General features: G+C 43.2%; 1 protein-coding gene across 1 annotated transcript; it reads right to left on the bottom strand.

The window, feature by feature from the left end:
• Positions 1-101: 101 nt before the first annotated feature.
• Positions 102-8,840, bottom strand: NIPSNAP3A (nipsnap homolog 3A). Its single transcript, XM_031607732.2, has 6 exons — positions 8,687-8,840; positions 7,436-7,643; positions 3,114-3,275; positions 1,534-1,683; positions 1,056-1,142; positions 102-945 (listed from the first exon to the last, which is right to left on the bottom strand). Exons 1-6 carry the CDS (start codon positions 8,753-8,755, stop codon positions 869-871), a joined length of 753 nt encoding a protein of 250 aa, XP_031463592.2. The 5' UTR covers positions 8,756-8,840; the 3' UTR covers positions 102-868.
• Between the last annotated feature and the right edge of the window lie 13,789 nt (positions 8,841-22,629).

Below are 22,629 nucleotides of genomic sequence, written 5' to 3'. Positions count from 1 at the left end.
CTGCAGCAAATAAAAAAACATCTTAAGGGCTCCATGACCACGGATGCCCAAAATGCAAAGCCTGCAGAAGCCTGTACTTACTTGCAGAATGGTTTTTACTAGAGGTCCAAAACAGTAAGAGCTTGACTGGCAAACACCATAACTTTCGCTTTATACAAATTTATTTGGTTTTCAACAGTCTGGCAGACAGTATTTCAAAGAGATAAAGATGCATAGACTAGGTGAATTGGAGATAGATAATTTTAGCACCCTGAAGAAGTATTAAAATAATCAAAACTTCTTAAAGAAGTGTTTACAGAATATAAAATTAAAGGGCTGAGGTTAGGGAAGAGTCAATCAGAACACCACCTAACCAGCTACACTACAGCATCTGCTTGAAACAATTCCAGGCACAATGAAGTTTTACATTACTAAGAATTAATACAAAGCATCCCAACGAGAAGTCTGATTAAAGTGTAATTGTGATATGAGGAGTTATGGGGGCACTCCTTAAGCCAGTATGTAATACCCATGATGCGATGATTACAAAAGTCACCTGACCTAAGCTGTAACCTTGCAAAAGAGCATTTCACTCACTGGGCCCTAGCAGCTATGCAGAAAAAAATATTAAAAAGTGAAGGGGTTAAATTAAAGATCTGTAAAGTTAAGTTTCATGTTGGAAGTGATGTGACCTGAATTCTACTTCTGGAGATGTCGGACCATCATCATAAACTATAGGGGTGTTGAATTTTACTGTGATAGTGATCAGCATTTTGCATCCACTCTGAAGAAAATCCATACAGTTTGTGAGAGTATGACTGTGATGATCCATGCAACGGTACTTGCCAACGGGGTATCCATCTCAGCTTTTCCACCATCATTCAGTAGGCTACTTCAGTGGCGAGCATGCCAGAGGAGTCAGGAGCATATTCTGCTGGGATTCCAAGAATCTGACACTGTCCCGTACTGAAATTAAATGCACGTTTAATTAAGAAAGAAATCCAGTGAATTATAATACTTTTCTCAGCATGCATGCTAGTAACACTAATGAGTTCTCTACACCCATCATCTCTTACCAGCTGCTACCACTCTGGCATCTTCATGGGCCCTGTGCCTTCCCGCTGCCCGGTGATCTGGGCTCTCATTCCACCAGATCACATGGACTGAAAAGTACAAATAAAGTCAGCTTGTCACTGTTGCTATTATGTTGTAATGCAATATGCAAGTCCTTGCTGTTCACCCTTGTGTGTTAGGTGCCTTGTAGCTAGCAGAAACAGTTCACCCAGCAAGAATGTGTTGAGATGATCCTTTGCTGAGCCTTTAAAAGGTTTGACTCTAACAGCAGATCAGAGAATATTTTAAAATTGCACCACTCGGCTTAAACATATAACAGAATACACAAAGCTGGGTTCAAGGACTGTTTACAGGACTTCCATGATCCACAGCAACATTTTTTATCAGGCCATCCAACCCTGAACCAGGACAAGAAGTTTTTCACCTTCCCTCCCCATTCCTATACCAAAGTCTGTATTAGAAACTGAGTAGTAGTGTTACCTGTGTTAAGTAACCCATACTCTGTGTGGAAAACACCAATTAGCTTGGTGTAGCCTGTGTTGATGTGAGCATTGATTGCACCTTGAAATGGCTCACCCCACAGAGCTGGCCCACCAGGCTTCATTTGAAAAGTAACCCATTCATACACACCTAGAGGAAAAGACAAAAGAAGACCTCAAGGAAGGAAATTAAATACCATTTTTCAGTCTTTCACAGCCATGCTTTCATTATTGTGAAACCAGTACTGGTAACCTTTCTATTAGAGGAGAGAAGGCCATGAATCTGCCTCCTGCCCAGCCTGCACAGCACCTCAAAAAGAATCACAGGAGCACAACTCAGTATACACAGAAGCACAGGACCCAGCAGTACAGAAGGATTCCCACACACCCCAGCTGAAAGGGGCGTGCTCACATGAAAATTTTTGGCAATTTCATTTACTTGGAAGAAATCACTAATACTCAAACCTGATGGTATGTTTCAGATGGCTGATAGAACTATGCAAAGCAGCCTTTTCTAAGACTAGTGATGTTCACTGGAATTGAAGTGGTTTTTTTTACCTTGTAAGCCCTACTGAATCTCAACAGCTGGCCACAGCAAGATTTGAAGTCAAAAGCAGCAGACCAGAACTAGCTTACCATCTTTGCTCTGCCAAAAACCCTCCATTTCTTGGGACAAACTGGATGATATCCCCCCTCAAAAAACAATAGTCCTGCTACTAGGTACCTTATTTGTGTCATTTCCATTCACATACTTACTCTGAGTCACAAATGCTAAGATTTTAGCAGAAATCTAGACAACTGCACCATTGCAATGTTTTGTTTGGTATTTTTCTCCAACAACAAGCTGGAGATTAGAAAAGAAAAACACCCTAAAATGGAATAAAGTGTCGGAATAGACAGCTATGTCACTTTAATGGAAAAACAGACTGCTTTAAATTCAATTGTAACAGCATAAAATTCAGAATCTTGGGGAAATAAATAACAAAGGTTACTGTGTATGTGCTGAGGGCTAAAGCAGGGACTACATTTTACTCATGCAGCAGACTGCAAAGTCTGCAAATTTTCTTAAGTGAGTGTATAGTCAATGCTCTTAGTATCACATTTGCTAAAAAGAGAAACAAAATATATAAATACAGGAAGCCTAAAACCAAGCCATGATCTACTAACTATGCTTGGCTTCTACATACCTTAAAAAGTACATCTGGGGAGTTTGGTTATTTAAACTATTATGCATAAGACGTAGTTGCAACAAAATAAAGTGACAAATGAGACAAACCTCTGTGAAACAGAAAAAGATTTTTTTTTAAACGTTTCTGGGAAGCATCCTCTCACTGATGGTGGACAAACCAAGCCAGGATGACCACTCAGAGCACTACTGTGTGGTGGTCATTTTGCATTTTTGTTTATCAATTCACACCTTATTTCAAATCTTACAGCTGGAGCTCCAGATAGTTTCTTACACACAAGTGCTTGTTACATAAGGGGTTATAAAGTCGTGTAATACCTGGTTTAAACTTTAAGCCGTGTTTTGTAGTCAGTCAGTATCAGTAGCTTTAATCAGTAAAAAGAAGATAAGCTCACCCCCTTCCTTTGGAGGTTTCCCAAGCTGACACCAGGGTACCAGATAAGCAACTTCATTGTGCTGCTTTTCTATAAGGGGAAGAGCTGGAGAGATGAATTGTCCCTGCCACTCCTTGTCATTGGCTAGTGCCTGCCGGACTGCTGTTCTGTGGGCAAAGTTATCTGTAAGACAGGAAAAAAAAGAAAAAAAAGAAAAAGAAAGAAAGAAAAAATGCATTTATTACCACATCAGCCCATAAGAGAAAAATACAGCATCTGAGATTGGAAAGAACCTCAAGAAATATCAGTGTCTTGAAATCGAGAGAAAAATGCAACAATTATTCTTAGCTACTAAACAAAAGTTAAGAAGAGGGATGATAAAACAAGGAGGAAGAATGCTAACATACCTAACATATATGTATGTAACATACTTAACTATAAATAGGAAACAAAAATAATTGGATTTTTTCCTAAGTTTCCCATTTTAAATGTTTCTGAGAAACTATTTTTTAAGAGAAAGGAATGAAAGAAGGTAAAAATTCCTGAGAAGCAGGAGGACATTTTCTGAACCACAGATGCACATAAACTCACTCCTGTCTACACATAGCAACTCCCCTCCCTGAGTATAGAAGGACAAGCCACCACTTTAAGCAGGCACTATGAAAATGTTTCATTTCAAAGAGCAGACTGCAGCCTTTGTAAAAAAAAAAGTTCTGAGTATACAGATAAGTCCCAGCCTACAACAGATATACAAAGAAATGACAGCAGTGTGCCTTCCCATGTCTCTATAAACCCTTGGGTCCAGAGAAGAACATAGCAAGCACACCCTTTCTCAGCTTTTTTTCATGGTTCAGCAGCACCTTCCAGGTCAGCAGTGACTCCAGCAGCATAGAAAGTTGATGACTACAGTGTCAGAAGCCTGTTGCTGTCAGTGCTGAAGCAGCAACACAGCACTTCATGCATATGGGATGACACACTTGCGGAGCAGCCTTCCAGCTCAGCACAGTGTAGCTTCAGGAGTTTAACCACACAGACTGCATGGTGTTTTGTTTTATAGGACTGACTGCTATGCTGTTCTAAAATTTGTGAGTGATTATACATACATATAAACAAATACAGATATTTGCATAAATATGGTCTGCATTTACACAATTATTTGCATATGCATAATCTAAATGGAGGATATAAGAAAGAAGGGGACAGTATCATTAGAAGGGACTGCTGTGATAGGACAAGTGGAAATGGTTTTAAAGTAAAAGGGGAGATTTATATTGGCTGTAAACAAAGTTTTTTTACAATAAGAGTGATCAGGCACTGCCACCGGTTTCCCAGAGAGGTGATGGATGCCCCATCCCTGGAGACACTCAAGGTCAGGCTGCAGTGGGGATCTGAGCACCTGATCCAACTTATAGTTGTCCATGTTAACTGCAGAGCAGTTGGACTAGATGGCACTTCCAACTCAAGTGATTTTATAACTCTGTGATCCTATTGAGGAAGTCTCAATTCTTTTCCCATCTGTTCTGAGACTCTGAAGATGTGTTGTTCAGGAGCTGGCCCTACCTGAGAGGAATCTCCTATAAACAAAGCACACTTCATGCTGGCTCTGTATGTTAGAAGAGCTTTTCAATGTTGTTAAGCTTGAGGGTGGGAATGATACGGTTGAATCTCTATGGATAAGGATCAGGGTAAGGGCCAATAAGGCAGACATCCTAGTGGGGGTCTGTTATAGACCTCCTAACCAGGATGAGGAGATGGATGAGGTGTTCTACAAGCAGCTGGCAGAAGTTGTACAATTGCCAGACCTTGTTCTCTTCAAGCTGGGACTTTAACTTTCCTGATACATGTTGGAAATACAGTGTAGTGCAGAAGAAGCAGCCTAGGGGGGTATCTGGATTGTACAGAAGCTGGTAAGAGAGCCTACCAGGGATGGTGTCCCACTATATCTGCTGTTCATAGAGAAGGACTGATGGGAGACTGGAAGATGAGGAGTCTGGGAGCCTTGGGCAGAATGACCATGAAATAGTAGAGTTCTTGGTTTTTGGTGAAGTCGGGAGGTGGAGGTAGAAACAAAACTTGGACTTCTGGAGGGCAGACTTTGAACTATTCAGGACCATGGTAAGGAGGGCCCCTTGGGATTCAGTCATGAAGGGCAGATAGTTCCAGGAAGGCTGGTTGCTCCTCAAGAAGGAAGTCTTAAAGGCACAGGAGCAGGCTGTCCCTCTGTGCCATATAATGAGCCAGTGGGGAAGAAGACCAGTATGGATGAACAGGGAGATTCTCCTGAGGCTCCAGAAGAAATAGAGAATCTACCTCCTGTGGAAGAAGGGATGGGCAAATCAGGGAGAGTACAAAGAATTTGTTAGGATGTGCAGGGAGCAAACTAGAAAGGAAAATGCCCAGCTTGAACTCAACTTGGCTACTGAGCTAAGAGAGAACAAATTTTTTTTTACAAATGTATTAACAGTAACAGGAGGGCTAAGGAGAATCTCCATCCTTTACCAGATGCAGCGGGAAATGTGACTGTCAAGGATAAGAAAAAAACTGAAGTTCTCAATGCCTTCTTTACATCTGTCTTTAAAAGTCAGACCAGTTGTCCCTGGGGTACTCTACCCTGACCTGGAAGTCTGGGATGGGGAGCAGAGTAAATTCCCCACAATTCAGGTAGAAACAGTTAAGAGACCTACTACTCCACCTGAACTGCTATACATCCATGGGGATCCTCGAGAATCCACTTGAGGGTGCTGAGGAAGGCAGAGATGATAGTGAAGCTGTTTTCTACCATCTATTGGCATTCCTGGTCAACTGGAGAGGTCTCAGAGGAATAGAGGCTTTCCAGTGTGACACCTATCTACAAGAAGGGCCATAAGAGGAAATCAGGCACCTGCAAGCCTGTCGGCCTGACCTCAGTGTCAGGAAAGGTTATGGTGCAGATCATCATGAGTGAGATCACATGGCATGTGCAGGACAACCAGGGGATGAAGATGAAGCCCAGACAGCATGGATTCATGAAAGGTAGGTTCCACCTGACCAACCTGATCTCCTTCTATGACTAAGTGACCTACCAGGTGCATGATGGAAAGGCTGTTGACAGAGTGTACCTAGACTAGCACTAGACTAGCTAATGTATCTAGACTGGCTTGGACAGGTACACTCTTTCCTGGGCCCAGAGAGTGGTGGTGAATGGAATTAAAACCAGCTGGTGACTGGTCACAAGTGGTGTTCCCTAAGGGATCAGTACTGGGGCCTGTCCTGTTCAGTATCTTTACTGACGACCTGGGCAATGGCATTGAGTGCACCCTCGATAAGTTTGCAGATGACACCAAGTTGGTGGGAAGTGTTGATCTGCCTTAAGGTAGGTGTGATCTAACAGGCTGTGTCACTGGGATGAGGCCAGTGGGATGAAGTTCAACAAGACCAACTACCAGGGCCTGCACTTTGGCCACAACAACCCCAGGCAATGCTACAGGCTTGGGGCAGAGTGGCTGGAAGAATGTATGGAAAAAATTGACCTGGGGATGTTGGTCAACACTTGGCTGAATGTGAACCAGCAGTGTGACCAAGAAGGCCAATGGCTTCCTGCCTTGTAACAGAAATAGCCAGCAAGAGTGGGGAAGTGATCATCCCACTGGGCTCTTCACTGATGAGGGTGAATCTCAAGTACCGTGTTCAATTTTGGGCCCCCCATTACAAGCCAGTGAGTCCCTGGAGCACGTTCAGAGAATGGCAACAAAGCTGAAGGGTGTGGGACACAAGTTTTATGTGGAGCGATTGAAGGAACAGGGATTGTTCAGTCTGGACAAGAGAAGGCTTGGAGGAGACCTTATCATTCTCTACAACTACCTGAAAGGTGGCCGTGGTGGGGTGGAAGAAGGACTCTTCTCCCACATAACTAGAGACAGGTCTAGAGGGAATGGCCTCAAGTTGTGCCAGGGGAGATTCAAGGTGGATATCAGGAAAAATTTCTTCTCAGAAAGAGTGGTCAGGAGCTGGAATGGACTGTGCAGGGAGGTGGTGGAGTTGCCATTCCTGGAGGTGTTCAAGAAATATTGAGATGTTGTACTAAGGGACATGGTTTAGTGAGGAAATATTGGTGGTAGGTGTATGGCTGGACTGGATGATCATGGAGGCCTTTTCCAACACTGGTAATTCTATGATTCTATATACCTGCTCAGAGGAAAGACCACTTTCAAGAACAGCCGTCATCTATCCAATAGACCAAAATTGCACTACAGTGGGGATTTTTTCAGCTTTTGTCCTCATGGCTAAAGCAACAGACAACAGCCTGTAAGCAGAGGGAGGTCTCAGCATCCCTGCCTGCTGACACTGAGCAGTGCTGAGCATACCATACTTCCAGACGTGCACAGCCTTGTTCATTGATCCCAGTTCTGCTGTCCAGAATCCCACTAGCTCTGAGTGAGCTGTGCGCAGGTGCAGGCACTTACGAACCAATTCCACAAACTCCTTCATCTTTGATGGCTTAATGTCATACATGCGAATTTCATAGAAAATGCCATTATTCTGTCTGGGCCCTGTAGCAAGAGATGCGAGTACCTAGAAGAAAATGTTAAGAAAAGTTAGTAGAACTAATTCTCAAATCAGAAAACCATTTTCTGTCCCGCAACTGGACTGTTTTTGTTTGTTTCACAAAGAGGTGTTGTTTTACTGCAGGCTGAGAATGCTTGGAAACCTCTGCTACAAGAGTATCTTGTGACTTTTTCCTTTGGAAATACTTTCTGTGTGTATTATTCACTGCAATCGCTTTTGGCAGTGCAACAAACCGTGATGTGCCCTCTACCTGTCTCACTGAAGTGTTTAATTATTACCCTGTACCAAAGCAGGAGCTTCCCAAAACCGCTGGGACAGAAAGACTCCAGCACAGCCAAGATGCTAAGGAAATGAGCTGAGAATCAAAACAGAGCAATGGGAGTGGGATAAGCGCTGACCTCACGGCTTTCTTAGTGTCATTATTTGCAGGATGTGTTCTTACCCTGGCAGCATTTGGGTACAAAAGCAAGCCAGACATCCTGATGATTGCCCTTTGAGATCTGCCTCTTAATACGCCTTCATCACCTTCAGATTCCAGGAGACGAAGCTCCTCCTGCCCCTGTTTGGCCCAGCACTTGGTCAGACTAAACTAGCCTTCCACCAGCGCTAGGGAAGCGTGACCAACTACTTCAGCACGTTTTCGAGTCGCAGCCTCAGGTCAGAACCGAAAACACAAACTGCCGACGACAGAGGGGAAGCAGAACAGCGCGGGGCTCAGCTTCCCCACCACAACGCTGCACGGGAGTCCCGGAGCTCGTTCACTGTCCCAGCCGAACAGACACAGCACGCGCCTCTGCGATGAGGAAACGGCAGCGCTCGGCCCCGTGTCGGCTTCGGACGTGACCGACGCCACGCACCGCTCCGACTTTGCAGCTCTCCAGACCGCGCCGCGCACCCCGCGGTCCAGCCCTGCCCCGCCGCCCTCCCGCACCTCCATCCCGACAACCGCGCATCTCTGCTGACCGACCGCCCTCCCCCGCTCGACACCGGGTTCCGGAGGGGAAAATGAAGCTCGCCGGCCGCCCCGCAGCACCCGCCCCGCCCGGTACCTGAGGACTGCCTCGGGCGAGGCGGGCGGCAGCGGCGAGGGGCCGGCGGAGCGCCGCGGGGGAAAGCATGGCGGCGGCGGGAGGCGGAGCGGCTGGGAGCTCGCAGCGCGCTGCTGGCGGGGGTGGGATGGGAGGGAGTGGCGGCGGTGCGCAGACAAAGCTCGTCGCGAGGAAGCGCGCTGCTACGCCGGCTGGTGTCGGTGCGTGTGTGTGCGGTGGAGGGTAAACCTCCCTCCGTGGATTGGAAGGGCACTCAAAGCCCGCCCAGCTCCGACCCGTGCCGTGTAAGGGCTGCCCCCCAGCAGCTCAGCTGCCCAGGGCCCCATCCAACCTGGCCTGGAGCACCTCCAGGGATGGGGCACCACAGCTTCTCTGGGCAGCTGTGCCAGGGCCTCACCGCTCTCTGGGTAAAGAATTTCTGCCTAATATCTAACCCAAATCTCCCTTCTTTTAGTTCAAAGCCGTTCCCCCTTCACTTTCTGTCACTGTGCTTCTCCACGCTACGTGCTGCCCATCACCTCGCTGGCTCTGCTGCTGGGTGAGCAAGCAGTCAGTGGTTTCCTGGTGCACACACAAGGCAGCATTCCTGCATGAAATGTACCCTCTCAGTCTGTTCCCATTAGGCTTGAATATGTAAATAGCCTCTTGTTTCCATCTCCCCAGCTATTCCATATGAAAATCTGAGAAACATCTTACCAAACTCAACATTCTCCTCCAGGTTATTCCTGGCCACTTTGTATTTCTCACCTCATCTAAACAATCTGTACTGTCTGTAAACATTTATTCAGTGGCAACCCCTGGAACCAGTGCCATCTCTGCCGTTGCACCAAGGAGAGTCATGATTGCATTCTTTGCACATGGGGATGTGCTTAAGCCACAGTTGTTTGTGTTCAGGTGCCCTAGAAAGCAGTGAATGGAAAACGAGAAACCTGCTGTCATGTTCTTCCTTTGCTGAAGAAGGCCGTGTGACAGTAACACTGTGCTTCCCTCTCTGGGAAGCAGGTCTGCACAGTCTAGCTTGCATTTATCCACTCCACACCCTAAACACAGGCTGAGGTTTGACACAGCTCCTGACTACACCAGGGCACAGCCCACAGCTGTCCAACCTAGCTGGGAGATTGCAGCCTCTTAGGGCCTCATTTGAAGAAGACAAAGGGGAGTCTAAGCGCACATAGCTGTCTTGAAATGAGTTGGAGATTGCTTTATAGGCACACATAGTATATTGAAATGAATTAGAGAGATGCTTTATGCTACATTTTTAAAAACTCCAGAGCCTGATGCTGTGTATCACATGCAGCCCATTGTGTTAATCTTTATAAGCACCGGGAGGAAGTAAATTCTACTGTATCAAACACAGTCTCCACTCATCCCACAAGTAGCTACATCATGAACTGTGTAGCAGGCTTCAATGTCTCTTTGAATTCAAAGTCCAAAAGAAAATATTCAAGAGGCATTCCCTGTTATTTTTTAAGGCATGTTTCTTAAAAACTTGATTAAAAGATTTTTCCTTTATTATTTTCCCCTGGGAAATCTGTAATGATTCCAGTGGAAGAGACATGTTAAAGACAACACATGCCTCAAATCCTCTAATTGCCTTAATTTTTTTGTGTAGTAAAATAGTCTTATTCCAGATCTCTGATTAAAAAACAAAACAAACAAACAAACAAATAAAAAAAAAAAACCACCACCACCACAACAACAAAACCCAAAACAACCCAATCTTTTGTATCAGCAGCTCTTGAATATTATGTTCAAAGACATTATTAATTGCTTGTGCTTATTAGTTGACCATTGTAATTGTGATTGTTCGCCTTAGAATATCTCCACAGGCTTTGTGAATGATATTTTTAAAATTTGAGAGTGAAATATTCCTTTTAGTTAATTATGCAAGAAAAAAAAACAATGTCTGCTTGCACATTTTCACAGATGGGGCAACATATGGTGGCTTCTGCCACTGTGGGTATTTCAAACACAATGCAGCTGAGAACCATAAGGTCTGTGCAGGAAAAGAGTTGACATGATTATGCAGATAAAGGTTTACATGGGGAAGACCCAGCTGGATTGACTTTTGACTTCACAGATATTATCTCAGTCAACATTCTCCCCAGTAAAATTAAAGCTGAAGAAGGATGGGAGAGGGGGAAGGAAACTCACTTTTGGAGGTGCAGAGTGAATGTTTCTCCAGGATTTGGCCAAATACGGGTTGCACTTTTATTCTGAAGTCATGTTTGCTGATCACATCAGATTCAACAGAGGAAGATGAATTCCAACACAAGACATCTTCCTGGGGAAAGCACTTTTCATTCATTCCTACCTTGCTATGCCATGCCTTTTCCAGCCCAGAGAAGAAGCAAGGATGTTGTCAGGGTGGTAGAGGCTAATACGTTCTTGGATGGCTTCAGGTAGGCAGGTAGGCTGGTTTCACCCTTTCCTACCTGGGACCCAAGATGAATATCAGGAGGCTGCTCTCAGAGAAGCACATCCCCTCACAGCCTTGCTGCTGTGCTGCGCTGCTGGGAAGCTCTGGCTGTCCCACTCATCACTGTTTCATCTGTTGCTCAGCTAAGCCTGACCCCTTTAATGCCCAGTGCAAGATGAGAGTGTTGCTGATTTAATTTAGGCCTGGTTAATTTGAATGGAGAACTATCCATGGCAGCGCACAGCAAACATGCAATTTTTAGGCATTTTGTTCTTTGTGTCTCTTTGTAATACCAGTAATACTCCGTAATGACACTGTCCCACACAGCCTGTAGCACAAATACCAGTGGCTACATTAATGAAAGGAACTCTGTGATGCCTGTTTGGCCTTCTTGGGTTTAGAGACAGCCAGTCATTTTCTTGTAAGCAAACTCCTCTGCCCTAATTCATATCCTGAGTTTGGAAGTAAGTCTTGGAGAGTTTTTAATCAACAAAAAGACCCCAAAATAATGGATGAGATTTCTGAGCAAGGCTGAATTAACTACTTGAACAACTCAACTCTCCCTTCTATTTTTGTTAATGCAACGCTTAGATAAAGATCTGTTTCCTCTAGAAAAAGTCTTGTACAACATACCTGTAGAAGTTATTCCTTCTTTCAGTCTGCAGTAAAAAACTTCTTTCAAAGTTTCCTTTGCCTGTAGTTGCTTTGAAATGAGTATGATTATAGACTTCTTTTTCTGCCCTCATTGCTCTTTCCTGACACCCTAGAAAACTTGCTTGTCTTGGTACTGCAGGATGAGAAGCACCCCTGTATTACAATGTTTTTTTGCCAAAATTCAGTAGGCATTGCTGCTGTTTATGGTAATAAGCTGTAGGTCTGTTAATTATACAACGGAAATTTGCAGCTGTTGCAGTACTTGTTTGCTACCTCCACTTCTGGCCAGCGTGGTCTCTTTACCTCATCACTCCTTCCAAGTGCATCCTGGTGCAATGAGGGCACAGCTGAAACCTGGATGACTTCTTCTATCCCTCAGAAAGCTGTGGTGAATGCAGGTTGAACGTGCTTAGCAGGATGTAACTTGGTTAAGTAAATCAATAGTCTAAGAAGATGAAAACCAGGAACAGAACATGCAAGTTCTGCTGCTGTTCTCCTCAAAGCAATCCGTATAGTATTAGACAGCAAGGGCTCTGAGATACATCACAGCATTCCTGGTACTGCAGGAGCAACTGTAGTAGCCTGAATAAACTACAGGTAGGCAGGTATGAACTGAGTGAACACACAGTGTGAAAAATGTTTACAAGTAGGCTTGACTTACCTGGGTACTGTGAAGTACATCAGCACCCACTCCCTTTACAAAAAAGAACTGACTTCTTTTTATCAGCTGACATCAACCCATGTGAGACTCATTCTTTCAAAAAACAGTAAAACCAAGAAGTGCTGCAGTCTTTTAATACACCCTCACTAATATTTCAGAAAGTGCTCTGAAATGACAGCCTCTGTGATTGTTACTGCAGATAGGTATCTCTAACAATGTAGTGCTTTAAAGCTGTAGTAAACTAAGTCCTCTTTTAAGGTAGGAAGTGGATAAAATTCTTTGGGAATCTTTGTTGACCAATATTGCTAAAGAAACTGACAATATGCAAAGTTCCACTCTGAAGGGAAAGTCTTGAATGGCAGTACATATTTGAGTGATTCCATGTAGACCTCCAATGCAGTTATAAAAATAAAAATAAAAATAGAAGCCTGAACAAGAAAACAACTTGATACTCATAATCATTTTCTGGAGGGTGGAAGAATACATCTATTTTAGAGAGGATCCTCCCAGCAGAATCATATGGCTTTCTCCTAGGAATCCCATGAGTCACAGCAGTGTTAGGCAAACCATTTTAATCATTCACTTGAGGGGCCTGAAATATCAACTCTTACCAGTAGGATTCCTGGTATTCTGAGGTCCTGTACTTCATCATATTTGCTTGGAAGTTGTTGATATCTCAGCAGTTTGATGTAGTCATACTGGAAGAACCATCTTTATTGAAGATACCTGTTGTATTTCAGAAAGAAAAAAAATAAATAAATAATTTCTAAGACAGAACATCTATCCACGTGGAAGCCCATCATCCTTCACATTTTACAACGTCTGCCCAGTCTCTAACTTCATATTACATTGATCATGGAATGGTAAGTTAAACAAGTTAAACAGCCTTGTCTGTCAAGTGAAGGATCTGTGGACTGCAATTCAATTTGCCTAGGACCAGACAGAGGCAAAAGAACAACTTGGGTTTGAAACCAGGTATTTCTAGTTCAATTTCTACTCAAATATATGGTCTGTGAGCCTAGAACATTTTCCTCATACTTGGTGACAGGCAGCTCCAGTAATCAGTGCTTGCCTCTAATGAGGACATAGACTTCTGTGGTTTTGCTTTATCCAGCAGGTAGGTCCATCTTGATGCAGGCAGCAGGACTTATGGGAAAGGCTGAGCAAAAGCCAGAATTGTTTTAAGTTAGAGAAGATACTACTGAGGGATCATGTGATCCCTCTACAGGTAATTACAAGAGTGCTTCGGGGCAGTGTAATCTGTTCTCTTTGTCCATGGTGGATAAGATAAAAACCACAGGCTGAAATTACAGGAAGGGAAATTTCAATTAGATGTTTTCCACTTCTTAAGATGGTGAAACATTTGCAAAAATTGCCTGGGACAAAGTAGGATATCCAGGTTTGGAAATGTTAGGGATGGTTACATGGTGTTCATGCATTTGCATAGCTGGTATGGGTTAGATCAGCATTTTAAACTGAACTGTTGACACAGAGTAATGAGATGTGCAGTGTTCACACTCCCAGGCAGTGACAATAGGGATATGACAGATCTCTTCTCTTCTGCTCTGAAGAATTACTCCAAAAACTGGGGGGCATTAATAGTAAAGATACAATTCTGTAAAATGGTAACCCTTTGATCAAGTGTTCAGTAACGTATTCACTTATGGCCAACCTTCCTAAGCACCATCAAGCTTTGGGGCAGCAATCTGTTTAATTGCTAATGTGTTGTGCTTTGATTATCAGGTCAGTTAGCCAGGAAAGAAAATGGAGTCCTCTAGTTAGCACCAGCAGTGTTTCAAAGAGACCCACTGTGTTGCTGGTGTTCACTGACCAATAATGAGTCTGTGATAACAGTGCACGTGAATAATGTGGAATTTCTACCAATGGTAACAAAAAGTGCAACATTTTGCAAAGTTTCATTTCCTGTTGATTTGCATTTTTGCCTCTGCCTTACGCAATTCTATCAATATTTCCCATTTGTGTTCTATTGGATAGCTCTAGCAAGCAAGAAAAGTGCCTGAATTTGTATACACCACTTGATAGTACTGACTGCTGCACAAGGGATGTGCTTTTCCATGTCTCAGAACAAGCATTAATCAAGTGCTGATTTCCATTAACCTAATTTTCCCTGAGACCTCTATCCTACTTCTGTTTGAAATTAGCTATCCAATTCAAAAGGTACTTAAGGAGGCAGGCAGATGAACAAACAGATAATGGTTGGCATAATCTTGTAAGCTCCATTTTCTTAGACAACTGAACTAAAAAGAGGGATCTTTAATCAGACTGTTGCTGCCTGTATGTCAGTGAAGTCTGACACTCAAGAGAAAGTCTTAACCCCAAAAAAGAAACAACAACCAGGAGGCCTAATCCAGTTCAAGCTCAGGCACACACAGTGAATATAAAACCCCATCCCCATTGGTCTGGTTGGTCTGAAGGAATATCCTCTGCACAAAGTTCAGTACTGCTGTCACTACTGCATCAGCAGCCTTTAGGCACAGGAGATGAAAACAACCCTATGGATGAGGGACAGGATTGATTTCAGAAGGACTGGCTTTGTTCCCATCTGTGACAGTGGCTTCTTTAGGGAAGGAGAATTTAAGGCAATGTATTGAAAGGTATGGCAAGCAGAGAACAACAAAACTGCAGTAGAACTGCCTTCCAGGACAAAAAATAAAGTCTCCTTTTCACGTGATTCCCAGCAAAACAGCAGATCAAACTGTGACCTTCTTGGGTAACGGGAAATGTTTGGAAAGTATTCTGTATTTTTTTTTTCTTGTCTGTACCACAGGATAAAATGTAGGTGTATTAATTGGTTTTTTCTGTTGTCTTTACTGTACCTTATTTACTGCAATATGCTCTGATATTTGTAAGCTTTGAACTGTGTTCATCTTCAGGATAGTTTTCATTCTCTGATCCACTCTAACAACATGAGGTTTCCCCATATTTTTCCAGCTTGTCTCAACAATATCATTTGAATTACATAGTACATTTCCTGTCTCCCAAGCTCATGCAGGGGGTCTTGGCTAGTGTATTGTCTTGCCAACTTTAGAGAATATCTTGAACATTTGAGAAGCATTAGTCATTGGCAATAGATAGTGTATTTTGCATATTACCATTGCCCATGCTTTCTACAGGCTCTGGTCTATAGGAAAACTTATATTTGTAGTGAGCTAAGAAGAAGACATTCACTGATTTCCTCAAACACAAACACATATTGGCCAAAGGAAACTCTTGAAGTCTACACCAATCCCTCCCAGTTCTTTAAAATATCCCTTGGATCACAGAGATCTTCAAGCCTTTAGTACAGTTAAAGATGGCTTTCTAGAAGAAAAAAATAGAGACTTTGGCAACTTCTTTTTGCAAGGTAACCTTGTACATACCATAATTCTTCTTTTAATGTCTTTGAATTCAGAAGACATACTTGGTGAGGTAATTGAAATTCCTTAGGCTTCATCAAGTACCACTGCATGGCTTGAGGCCCATAGCTTTGATATAAAGATTGCCCCTAGCAATGTTCATTTTACAGTTCAAAACATATTACCTGCATTTCCTGGAGGGAAAAGGATTCTTGTCATGCCACTATATGGTACAATCATTTTGCATCATCACAAGCCTGCAATATTTGTTTTCTTTGGATATAAAAACATTAATTAAACTAGTCTATCATTTAAACAAGTCACTTTATCAATAAGCACTTTCCCAATATGTAAAGGAGAAGTATTTTCCTTTGTTTTCTTGGCCGTTTCTATCCTCCAGTATAAACCTGGCTGTATATCATAGGTATGTCCAAAGAATTGTTGCATGGCAAGTTCTTTGGAAAAGATGTACTTTTTTATTTGACATATAGGAAACTGATCTTTGTTTCAAGAGAGCAGTTAAGATATCGACAAATACTGACTTACGTAAAGAGATTAAGAGCTCCCATCCAACTCAGATAATCCCTTCAAATTCAAATCCAAGATGTGAGTTAGATTTTTAATTTGAGGCTACTGATGGAAAAGTGTTCCTTGCTCAGGCAGTGAAGGAGGAGGGACAAGCCTGAGTGATGCAGTATATTGTGGCATATATCTCCTTTCTCCATGCAGTTCCAACAGCTCAGACTCAAGCAACACAGGGAAATTCTGGGCTCTCCTTGAAGGCTCTGTTGAGCCAGGTTTACTCCTGAGATATTTGTGCTAGCTGATTTTGTAGGGACTATGAATGTGATAAATGTGCAGCAGCTCTTGCCTTGTCATTGTGCTTGAACTATGTTTGACAATGTGAATATAAATCTGGGATATTTGGGTCCCAGTTTTATAATGCATTTACATGCCTGGTGAATATCCTGCATTTAACTATCTTCAGCACATAGGGGCTGAGAGTGCTGTGAAAGACATCTGGTTTTGTATTATGTAAAGAAGAGATCTTTCATGTTGACTCTAACACTTACTTGCATCTGTGGTCTGATCGCGTCGTTTACCTCAGTTGTTTCATCTGAGAAGTAAGAACGCTGGAGCTTGACCTTTTACCAGGTAATGCAGGAAGATTAATTTGTAAACGTGTGCCACAGACTTCAGAGGAGTCTGTCAGTATGAAAAAGTATAACTCAGAACTGTTTTTATTGCACTTGAAAGCACTTCCACAACACCCAGATCTTGAGCAGAGCTGACTGCCACTACTGCTCAAGGTAATTCACTGTGCTCAGCAGGATCAGAGTCAGACTAAAAACTTAAGACTGACAGTGGAAATCCAACATTTGGGAAGAACCTAACATTTTTAGAACCACAGTAGACTCTAAAGAACGATGCAGTCAGCGATAGCTTTCCACTGACTCCAACAGGCTTTGCACCTAAGTTTCTACCTTCTGCAACTGACTCAGATATTTTTCATTACCAAGTCTACCTCTTCTGCTTTCTCAGAAAACAAAAATCCAATGTGCTCTTCTCGCCAGGAGGCAAGTCTCTCTTGCAGCAGAAAAGGAGGAAAACAGAATGTTGCTTTTGCATCAGCTATCAAAAATGTAGTATCCTAATTAAAAATTTAAATGGAAAAGAATTCTGAAGAAATGGGAGACATACTTATGGAATTCAGTGGCTTTTTCCCTGGGGTTGAATTTGGAATTGGATTTGATCCTGAGATAGTTATGGAGTTGTAAAGCTGGTTTTATGGAGCTGTAAAAACTCAGCATGATGCTGAAGGAGAAAAATTCAAACTCACAGAAATGGAGTAAAGAAGGATTTTTGGATTCAAGGGATTCAAGATTATATATCTGATGTGCTGTTCCTGGCTATAGATTCTGGATCCATGGAGATGGTGACTGATACGGATACGGAAATGACAGAGTGTCCACCAACACACTCAGCTGTAGAGATAAAACCTGCTTTATGGGAAATCAGATCTCTATGCTAGAAAACTGCTTATATAATTCATTTCATGCCTTCTGAATTCCAGGTAAGAACTTCCTGAAAGTAAGAGGATTAAAAGAGATAGATGCTATATGATCTACTAGCCTGGATTTTAGTGCAGCTACCTATGGTGTGGAGAAAGATGTATGAAAACCATGAAAACTAATCCTGAGAGCTAGCAGAAGAACAGGCAGGAAGTGTCTTATCCATTTACTAATGGAAAATTAAAGCTATGGTACAGGAGGGTGGGGTAAGTGTAAAGATAATAGCAGTTCATTTGATGAAAAAATGTAGAAGAAAAGCTAATGGAAAGTGATGCTTCTTGGCTAGAGCATTCTCTTTGCACAGAGTTGGCCTCACAAGATCTGGCATTGGGCACAACTTCCAGATGGTAGGCAGGATTGAGAGCAGTGTGGGTGGGGACTTCCTCCAGCTTTCCTGCTGCTCACACCACATGTGATGTTGAATGTCAAGACTGTGTACCCATCCCACTGATGCAGGGTTGATTGCTGGCAGGGGCAGGCTGGGAATAAACAACTTTCTGGGGAGGAAGTAATAAAAAGTGTATAAATGGTTGCTTGAGAGATAGGGGGTGGGAGACTGGGAACGCATGTCTGTGGAACTGGGACCCTTCTTTGAGGAGGCAGCAGTGGTAAACACCAGAAGGACAGGGGAATTGAATCTTTTATTGGAATCTGCTGTTGGGTGCTGTTAGGAGACCAGGGCTGTGAGGAGCAAGAGGTGAGATTTCTATTGAGGAAATGGGGAGGTACAAGAGAGACTAAACATTTAGAGGATATTTGCTGAACTCGATACATGGGGAGGGAGAAAAGAGTGTGGAAGAGTTTAAAAGGTGATCTGGGTCTTGCTTTGTTATAGGAGCACTATAGGAGACTTATATGAGAAGAGAGGGCAGGGCAAGGCAGGTGCCTTCAACTAGAATCTCCTTTTCTACATGCAGTTTCTGTAGGTAACTCTAGGCATATACTCCCAGTCATCTGATACAAAGTTATTGCCTTCCTTGTCACTACATCCTCCCAAGAATGACCTTGTTGGACAAGCTTTCCATCTCTTTATGAGACTCTTTAAGGTTGATGTTAGCCCATGAGGCTCTGCAACCCCTTGTTTGTCAAGCTGCCTTCCAGAAACCAGCCTCAGAATGGAGAAAATATTTAGACCTCTCCTTTCCCCCAATCTGACAACGGAAGCTTCTAAGATGCAAGCTGGAAGCTGTTGCCATAGTGTTGTACCTGAAGGCTGACGTGTCTCTGGTGTCACTCTCTGACAGGACACATGATACCCTCAGTTCAGGTCTTTTTTGGTTTTGGTTCCTGTTCTCTGCTGTGGAAACTGTGTCTTTGTTTAGAAAACATGTCAAAAATACTGGCTGCAGAAACTTTTCACATTCAGATGAAGTCATTACCAGTTTGCTCATGTTGGCTGGGCTTGCTCTGAGTGAAATGTGCTGTTTTCTGCATGCAAACTTGCATCCATTGTTTGTGTCTCATGCGTTCAATAAACTGAGAGATCAGAGGAGAGATATGAATGCATGCAGTCTTTTCTAGCTGTTTGTTACCTACATCCACTGCCATTTTGTGTAAGGAAGCAGATTTTGTTAGTGTGACTGCATGTCCTCTTCCAGCGGGAAATGGCATTCCTGGAAAGGTTTTGCAATATCAGATGTGAGGAGGAGAGAGATTTAGGAAGTGAAGAATGGATGTGAACTGTGTAGGAGACTGAAAATGCTGTAAACGTGGTCTTTATCGTACACACTGTTGGGACCTAAGCCAATACTGTTCTTCTAAGTATGCAGGCAGACACAAGGAAACACTATGTGCCTTACTGGAAAGCTGAGCATGACTGCTTGACATCTCACTTGCCTAAGGGGCTCCATTGTGCTCATTGGACCAAAGAAGCAAAACGAGGGGAAAAACCTGCACGTAGAAGAATTTCTCATGCCAAGTATGGTCCTGCTACTTATGTTGAGAACAGACAGTGAAATGCAGTGATGGCTAACCCCATTTCTTCTGACTACCTTTCCAACATAGTGAGGTTGCTTTATTTAGTTGGTTTTAGTAGTTTCATTCTTAATGGTGTTAATTTCCTCTGCAGCTGCAGCATTTCATTTACTAAGCTGCTGCATGAATGTCCCAGAGTTGTGAGCCATAATGATCCTATTTTTTGGAGGACAGTAAAGTGTTGTGTTTACCTGACTCTGAAGGCTGTTTGCTGCATACCAATGAAGTCATAGCTATAACTGCAGCAATCTTCCTCTGACTCTGGTTTTCCATACACTGGTAGCACTGTTAAAAGGTGCTACTTACCCTACCAAAAAAAAAAAAAAAAAAGCCATTGAGCACATGTCGCACTCTTTCCCTCAGCTCTCAGTAGCTTGGCATCTGAAGTACAGAGTACAGTCCCAGTCCAGTCTGAATAATCTGTGGCAGGAAAGAAAAAGGCACGTGGGGAAAAACCACACAGGGGGAATTTAGAGAATTCCAGTGTCTCAGGAAGCCAAAAACACAAAGCCACAGTATCTTGGCTTGAAATGTAAGTTTCCTTTGATCACAGCGTACTATGCAGTTGCAGTATTTGGCATCCTTTTTTGGAGCTCAAGACCAGAATGATTTATGTAAGACTGACTAAGGTTTCCCTGGAAAGGATGCCATTCTGCAGAATCCAATAAGTTATTCTGGAGGAAAAAGAACAGCCTGTGAAAATACCACCTGGAGTGTTTCTCTTCTGCTCAAATGCAGTATGGTCTCCTCCCCTGTGCATTGCACTGATTGAACTTTTGAACACCTCTGTACTTTCCTTAGAGCCAAAGATTTGTTTAATACGCTACTGTTGTTCATGCAAAACTTTTTCTTCTCTTGGTTGTTAGTCCAGATAAGCTACTTTGCTTTGCCTCTCAGGAAACTCTCAGCATTACCATACTCAGACACAAGGCAGGGAAACCAGAGGGATATAAGGTAGATGGGATTCCTAGTAGAAGACCCTTTAGAGTGATCATGCTTAGCAAAGTTCTTCCAGAATTATTTTGAGATGGCCTGCAATTGGTAGATTAGATTAAATAAAGCATATAGATAATGCATTGACATGATGAACATCTGGCTGGGTGCTACAATCTGAGGACAAAAAGGAATAGCTAGAGGGAATGGCTTCAAACTGCACGAGGGGAGATTTAGGCTGGATGTTAAGAAATACTACATCTCTGAAAGAGTGGTCAGGCACTGGAATGGGCTGCCCAGGGAGGTGGTGGAGTCACTGACCCTGGAGGTGTTCAAGGAAGGTTTGGATTTTGTGTTGAGGGATATGGTTTAGTGAGAACTATTGGTGATAGGTGGACGATTGGACTGGATGATCTTGTAGGTCTTTTCCAACCTTGGTGTTTCTGTGATTCTGTGATTCTCTGATTCTCCCCTTGCCATATGGATGACAAAGCAAATAAACCAACCTGTGATTCTTTCTTTTACTCTTTATATGGAGGTCTGGGGAAGGGAAGGGCTTTTTGTGATTTTGGAAATCCGCTTCATTAACACAGATCCAGCCATGGATATAATACTGATATCCAACTAGCTGAAATTTGCTTTTTCCTGTCACCAGTGTTGGTGTTCCTGTTGCTGAAGTATGCTGGACTCATGGACCTGCCTCCTTGTTTCCTGCTCAGAAGCAAGATGGAATGATTTCCCTACTCAGAGGGATGGCTGCCTTGCACCCTCAGCACCGGGAAACAGTTGGAGCAGAGCTGAGGAGGACCTGGGAACCCAGGGTAACCAACCACTTTTCTATCAGTTCCAGAGCTGTCTGGGAAGAACACTAAAAACCTCAATCTGGCTAGTACTGGTCCCTGGATTCTGCACCCTTCAGAGCCTTCAGTAGGGTTCCCTGGGTCACCAGCACACATGGGACTGCCTCTCCAGACTGAAGCCTCCCCTTGCCATATGGATGACAGAGCAAATAAACCAACTTCTCCAACAGGGCGCAGAGGGAAAGACTTAGTGATCTGCCTCTGTTGTGGTCTCAGTGTTCCCACATAAACTGCCAGGATCTGTGGTCCCTAGAGGCCTCTGGCTGTTTGCTAGGGAAGTGAAGGAAGCTCTTTTCTGTCACTGGTGACATGATCAGAAGCACAGACGCACTGCCAATCAGCTGATTTGGGGACTCTGCAGCACTCTGCTACAGAGAAGGCTAGAAAGAGATGAGGAAGGGAAATGATTAAGAGAGGAATAACAGAAGAGATCCAGGAGAGGTCTTACAGAACAGGGGCATTCATCAGGATTTCCTGTGTTGTACCATTTCAATGTGGCTATGAAAGAGATTACTAAAGGACAGAGACAGTCACAAAAGGGGAGATACCTATGCTCTGAAGCTTTTCAGAGATAAATGTCAGGTTGGAGATCTGCAAAGAGGATTGATGAGATTTTCATCAAATGTTTTAATTTTGGCCAGCTACAGGGTAAATATCACTATTTGTCTCCACAGGCAGGGAATGTTTGTCATTCTCTTTCTTCCCAAGATCAGATGGAGGAGGAAGCAAAGTGAAATCTCTGTAGAGAAGAGACGGAGAATCTGGAAAACTCATGTTTCCCAGAGTCCAGAGTATGGCAAGACTCTAGGGAGTTGTCAACAGAGGAAGAAGCAAAACAAGAATCAGTTAACCCCTGAAAGAGATTTCCAGCAGCCTGGCGTAAAAAGCCAGTACAGATAAGAGAATCTGCAAGGAATGCACCAGAGGAAGTTCAATGGTCCTGGCATGGCTTGTAGTATCACTGTCACAGTAATGCCTGCTAGCCAGCCCATGTGTACACCAACCCATCCTTTG

Source organism: Phasianus colchicus, chromosome Z (genome assembly GCF_987193195.1).
Source record: "Phasianus colchicus chromosome Z, bPhaCol1.hap1.1, whole genome shotgun sequence".
NCBI lineage: Eukaryota > Metazoa > Chordata > Aves > Galliformes > Phasianidae > Phasianus > Phasianus colchicus.
Note: the sequence above shows the minus strand (reverse complement) of the source record. Positions and strands in the feature narration are given on the sequence as shown.